This window comes from Mandrillus leucophaeus, unplaced genomic scaffold (assembly GCF_000951045.1).
Source record: "Mandrillus leucophaeus isolate KB7577 unplaced genomic scaffold, Mleu.le_1.0 Scaffold69, whole genome shotgun sequence".
Lineage (NCBI taxonomy): Eukaryota > Metazoa > Chordata > Mammalia > Primates > Cercopithecidae > Mandrillus > Mandrillus leucophaeus.
Window position 1 is genome coordinate 1,772,198 of NW_012107474.1, and position 6,021 is coordinate 1,778,218.

Here is a 6,021-nt window from a genome sequence, read left to right on the forward strand (position 1 = left end):
CACCCCCGGCCCTCCCCGGGCCCCCGCTCACCCCCAGCACTCCGAAGCGCTCACACATGGTCCACCCACAGAGGAAGTCGATCTCGAAGTTGTGGTTGAGGATGATGACCGCGTGCTCCTTCCCGAAGCGCTCCACCGTGGCCTGGTCCGTGAACAGCGTGCACTCCGTGCAGGACCACCACTCCAGCAGCATGACCAGCTCTGTGGACAGAGGGAGGGCGTCGGCACCGGTGGGACCCCTCCTCCTGGGATGGTCGGGGAGCGCCCGCAGGAGACACCTACGCTATTTTCATCCAGAGCGGAAGTCTCTGCTAAACATGAGTTTTGATGACTTACATTGAGCATGTTTTATGAAATTACAACGACCTTCTCTAAGCAACTGTTGGGAGGAGACAGACAGAAGGTAGCAGCAGAAAAGGGGAGAAGTGCCACTCTGCACGGAGACACTGATCTTTACGCCCAATTACGATGCTCACGTGCGCCTTGGTGTGGCCGAGTACTGCACAGCCACACCCCCGAGACGTGCAGGAAGATGAAAAATGTTGCTAGATGATTAGGAAGCAGAATACAACCACTCATGTCCGCAGAACAGACAGTGGGAGAAAACGCAAAGCGCTGAGTGGAATGGAATTATAGATGATCGAGTAATAGGAATTACACTTTCTCCTAAAACTTGCTTTGGGGTTACACTGGTTTTCCATATTTTAAAAAAGGTCATGTGAGGTCTAGCCCACCCCCAGGAAGGCTGACTGGGAGTGCCCTACGGGGCTTGCTGCTGGGCAGGCGGCCAGAGGCCTGCAGGGCCCCCAGAGACAGCAGGGCGCACCTGACCCCGTGGGTGCTGGCATGTGAGGGGTGCCAGTCCCTGCTTTGGGTGCTTGTCCCCCGCCCACTCACGCGGTCTTGGAGCCTCCTCCCTCGGTCCCTTCCCCTGGCTCCGGCCTCGTGGGCTTCCCAGGAGTGCCGTGGGGGGGGGGCCCGTGGCTGGGAACTCTGTTTGCAGGCAGGAGACCTGCGCGCCTGTGGGGACTCTGGGGACGCTGGGAACACGGCATTGTCTGTCTCCTGATGGGGACTCCGGGACGCCCTCATTCACCTTCAGGAGAAGTGCAGGACTGAAGAGTTCCATGGTGAGAACCACACATCTTTGTCACACGCAGGCCTCAGAGGGATGAGTCCCGTTCAGAGGGCCGTGTAGGGAAGGACAAGAGGGAGGCCAAGCAGGTGGGCGTGTTGTCGGCCGCCGGAGTCTCGTGCCCCCCAGCCAGTCGTCCGGGAAGGACGGCCTCACAGAACCAGGATGCGGCTTCCAGCTCAGGACGGCCGCAGGTTTCCTGCGCTGGACACCAGCCCAGCTCTGAAGTGTGGGCTGTCTGCAAGGCCATCGCCCTGGGCTTCTTTTATACCAGTTATTTATAAAGGACACTAGAGACCAATTCCAAAGACATCCTGTACGGGTGAACAAGGGGCCGCTCCCCGAGATCACGCAGCTCAGCCCAGGATGGCCAGAGACGCCTGCACACAGTGTGCAGGCGCAGGGAAGTGTCTTCCCAGAGGTCACGACGCTGTGTGCACACGCAGGCAAGCAGAAAGGACGCAGAAAGGAGAGAGGGAACTCAGGGTTTGTGGGGGCACCAAGGTACCCCAATTCCTTTAAAAGACAAAGGTCGCCTGTGGGCAGAGGCAGTGGGCGGGAGGAAGTCCTGTGTGCGGGGAGAAGACCTGCTAACCAAGCCCCACAGCAGGCCTGGCCTGGCAGGGGCACCCCAACCACTGGCTTGCCCCTGGCAAGTGCTCGAGACCTCTGCCTTTAGGGTCAAGCCCGGTGAGGGCTGGAGAGGAGGAATGAACTGAACGAGAGCCCACACAGCCAGCCAGACACAGGCACACGCCCCATGAGTGTTCTGGAGGGACAAGCTGTGCTGTCTGGACAATGGTCCCATCCAAAGGTCACCTGTGGCAAGCCCAGGGGCAGGTAGCCCTTTTCCCTTGCCGTTGGCATGCGAGGGCAGCCTTCAGCAGATCTCAGGACCCCTCGGCCGACGCTGGCTAACTGCAGACAGCTGTCAGAGTGGGCATCTGTGAACTGTCTTGCAGGGTGGGCGGCTCCTGGGCCCGACATGAAATTCCTTTCATCACTTCCTTCACTCAAATATATGCTTCCCTAAAGCACAATGAGTAAGCCAGACGTAGCCTATTTTTCAACCACTGATATTAAAAAATCTAAAATTCTGGCTGGGTGCAGTGGCTCAAACCTGTAATCGCAGCACTTTGGGAGGCCAAGACAGGAGGCTCACTTGAGGCCAGGAATTTAAGACCAGCTGCGGCAGCATGGCAAAAGCCCATCTCTACTTACAAATACAAAAATGAGCTGGGTGTGGTGGCAGGCACCTGTAATCCCAGCTCCTCGGGGGACTGGGGCATGAGAATCACCTCAACCTCAGAAGATGGAGGTTGAAGTGAGCTGAGATCGCGCCACTGCACTCCAGCCAGGGCAACAGAGAGACTCTGTCTCAAAAAAAAACCAAAAAACAAAAAACAGACAACAACAAACAAACAAACAAACAAACTAAAATTCACCCAATAATACTAACAATTTATCACGCATTGCTGTGCACCTGCTGCGCATGCTGATTTAGGCTTTATAATACAGCCCAAAGGCAGCTGGTTTTGTCTGTGCTCTGCAGATGAGAAAGTTGAGGTTTAGACACTGAAGCCCTGACCGAGGTCCGCAGGGAGGGAGGAGCCTGGGCCAGGCTCTTTAAACGGCTCCAAACCTGCACCCTTCGCCCCAGCACCTATAGCTCGGCAGGTCAGATGACAGCAGAGACACACTGGCAGTGAGTTCAAAATGGGCAGCAAGAAGGTACCCAGCATTAAGAACGAGAATAGGAATAAAGAAAATAAAACAGTGGTTCAGAGTCATTAAAAAACACTGTGGCTGGTGCGGTGGCTCATGCCTGTAATCCCAGCAGCCCAGCAGGCTGAGGCAGGAGGATCACAGGAGCCTAGGAGGTCGAGACCAGCCTGGGCAACATGGCAAAACCCTGTCTCTACAAAAAGTACAAAATTAGCTGGGCATGGTGGTGCACACCTGTGGTCTAAGCGACTCAGGAGGCTGAGGTGGGAGGACTGCTTGAGCCCAGGAGGTGGAGGTTGCAGGGAGCCAAGATCACACCACTGCACGCCAGCCTGAGCAACAGAGCAAGACTCTGTCTCAAAAACAAACAGCGACAAAGCCACTGTGATGTCTGCTCTCACCATACGCCACTGAACTGGAAAAAGCTTCCACATAGCTCTGACTGGAGAAGGGCTCCCACAAACGTATTCATGGAAATACATCTAAGTGAAGAAAATCCCAAATCCAACGAGTCATAGAGGGAATTCACACACCCACACAAGCCCAGCAGATGGAGAGGCCGATTACTTTTGTTTTTACTGAGGTGCTTTTCTTGTGTATTTGTGGTCATTCCAAATATCTGGGAATTTTATATTGATCTTCTTAATGTATACCTCAATATTCCTTATTTTAATGCTTTTTTCTAGTTTCTATTTTCTTGCATTAAAAAAAAGAGATTTGCCTTTTCTTTCTTCATCTTTTTCTAATACTTTGGAAGTTATGTTTGATCTCTCTTTATTCCTATCCTATACTTAACAAAGTTACCATTAAAATCTGAACCTGGGCTGGGCGCTCACGCCTGTAATCCCAGCACTTTGGGAGGCCGAGGCGGGTGGATCACCCGAGGTCAGGAGTTTGAGACCAGCCTGGGCAACATGGTGAAACACTATCTCTAATAAAAATAAAAATAAAAATAAATTAGCTAAGTGTGGTGGCAGGCACCTGTAATATCAGCTACTCGGGAGGCTGAGGCAAGAGAATTTCTAGAACTTGGGAAGTGGAGGTTGCAGTGAGCTGAGATTGCACCACTGCATTCCAGCCTGGGCAACAGATCAAGATTCCACCTCAAAAAAAAAAAAAAAAAATCTGAATGCGCTTCCTGACAAACACAGAGTACCCCACCTTGGATACTCTGGTCCTGATACCTGGGCTATGCTGCCCACCGTTTCAGACCTGCCTTTCTCCAACCTCACAATTTGGGCATCGTTGTTTGTTTATTTATTTATTTATTTATTTATTTTATTTTTTTTGAGACAGAGTCTCGCTCTGTCACCCAAGGTGGAGTGCAGTGGTGCAATCTCAGCTCACTGCAGCCTCCACCTCCCAGGTTCAAGTGATTCTCCTGCCTCTGCCTCCCGAGTAGCTGGGATCATAGGTGCCCCCCACCATGCCAGGCTAATTTTCATATTTTTAATAGAGATGGTGTTTCACCGTGTTGACCAGGCTGGTCTTGAACTCCTGACCTCAGGTGATCCACCTGCCTCAGCCTCCCAAAGTACTGGGATTAGAGGCGTGAGCCACCACACCCCGCCAGGCATAGTTTTTAGTTTACATAGGGTTTAGATTCATCCACCTCCTAATTTCTTTGGCTACTATTCTTTCTTGAAAATTAAACCCTACTTTTATAATTTTTGTTCTTACTGAAACACATCCTTAAAAAATATTTAAGTGAAGATCTATGGGCAGTAAAAGTTCTCATTTTTTTGGAATGCACCACTTTTTATTTCATTTGCACTCTTGAACGACACAGAGTGCTAGGTTGGCCATTTTCCAGCACATTGAGGACCTTCCACCGTCTCCCACCACTGCTGCCTGCCATGAGAAATCTGCTGTCGGCCTCACTGCTGACCATCTAGCGTGGTTCTCCAGCTTTCCTCTCTGGGGATTTGAGGACCTCCTCATCTTTTTTTGAGACAGAGTCTCACTGTCACCCAGGCTGAGTGCAGTGATGCAATCTTGGCTCACTGCAACCTCCACTACCCATGTTCAAACGATTCTCCTGCCTCAACTGCCCAAGTAGCCGGGATTAGACACGTGCCACCAGGCTCAGCTAATTTTTGTATTTTTAGTAGAGACAGGTTTTCACCATGTTGGCCAGGCTGATCTCAAACTCCTGACCTCAAGTGATCCTCCTGCCTCAGCTTCCCAGAGTGCTGGGATTAGAGGCGTGAGCCACTATGCCGGGCTCCTCCTTGTCTCTGATGGTCTGTGATGCCCCAGGGCCTGCCTAGGTGTGGATTTCTGTGCATTTGCCCTGCTTGGTGTACATGGGCTCCCTGTAACTGCAGAATCGTACCTTCCTCAGTTCAGGAGGTCCTCAGGTATCCTCTCTTCCTACGCGGCTTCTCCTGTTCTCTCCTTTGGGGGTGGGGGCCAAAGCCCTATTTTATGAAGCTTCTCATTCTGTCCTTACATCTTTTCAGTCCTATTTCACATTTTTCATCTCCTTTGTGGTCAATGGATGATTTCTTCACATTGATGTCTGGTGTACCCATTCTCTCATTAACTGTGTCTAATCTGATACAAAATCCATCCGTAAGTTTTTGCTTTAAAATATCAACAGTTTTCATTGATAGCAGTTCTACTTGGTTCTTTTTCAAGTCGGGGTACTTTGGGTGGTCTTTGGTCTACATCTGCTGTTTACATTGTCATTCTCGATTATGAACTCCTATTTAATTTTTCTTAATCTGTGGGATTCTTCAGGCCTAAATGAGAGACTTTCCCCAGAGTGTACTTTCGTTTGCCTCTGCTGAGACCCACGGTGTTAACCTAGCTCGTCTCATGGCCTCGCTCAAGAGTCCTGGTTTAGCTTCAGCTCCCTCTGTTACAGCTGCCCAAGGGTGAGGCTCCTCAAGGGCAGTGCTGACGTTCCATTTTCGCACACACACCCTGTTTTTTGCTAAAGGGATTGGTGGAAGGGTGGAGCTGAGAGGTTTTTCTTTCCTTACTGTGAGCCCAGAAATGCATTAAAAAGCCAGTTTCGGCCGGGCGTGGTGGCTCAAGCCTGTAATCCCAGAACTTTGGGAGGCTGAGACGGGCGGATCATGAGGTCAGGAGATCGAGACCATCCTGGCTAACACAGTGAAACCCTGTCTCTACTAAAAATACAAAAAACTAGCCGG

The 6,021-nt window shown here is 51.2% G+C and overlaps 1 protein-coding gene across 3 annotated transcripts in view; it reads right to left on the reverse strand.

The window, feature by feature from the left end:
• The window catches only part of AGPAT3 (1-acylglycerol-3-phosphate O-acyltransferase 3), a 106,628-nt gene that overhangs the window by 30,040 nt on the left and 70,567 nt on the right, over window positions 1-6,021 (reverse strand). For all 3 annotated transcript variants that reach the window (XM_012002530.1, XM_012002529.1, XM_012002528.1), the window contains one exon: window positions 32-201. In XM_012002530.1, the coding sequence (XP_011857920.1) occupies window positions 32-201 (170 nt within the window). The remainder of the gene's footprint in view (window positions 1-31; window positions 202-6,021) is intronic.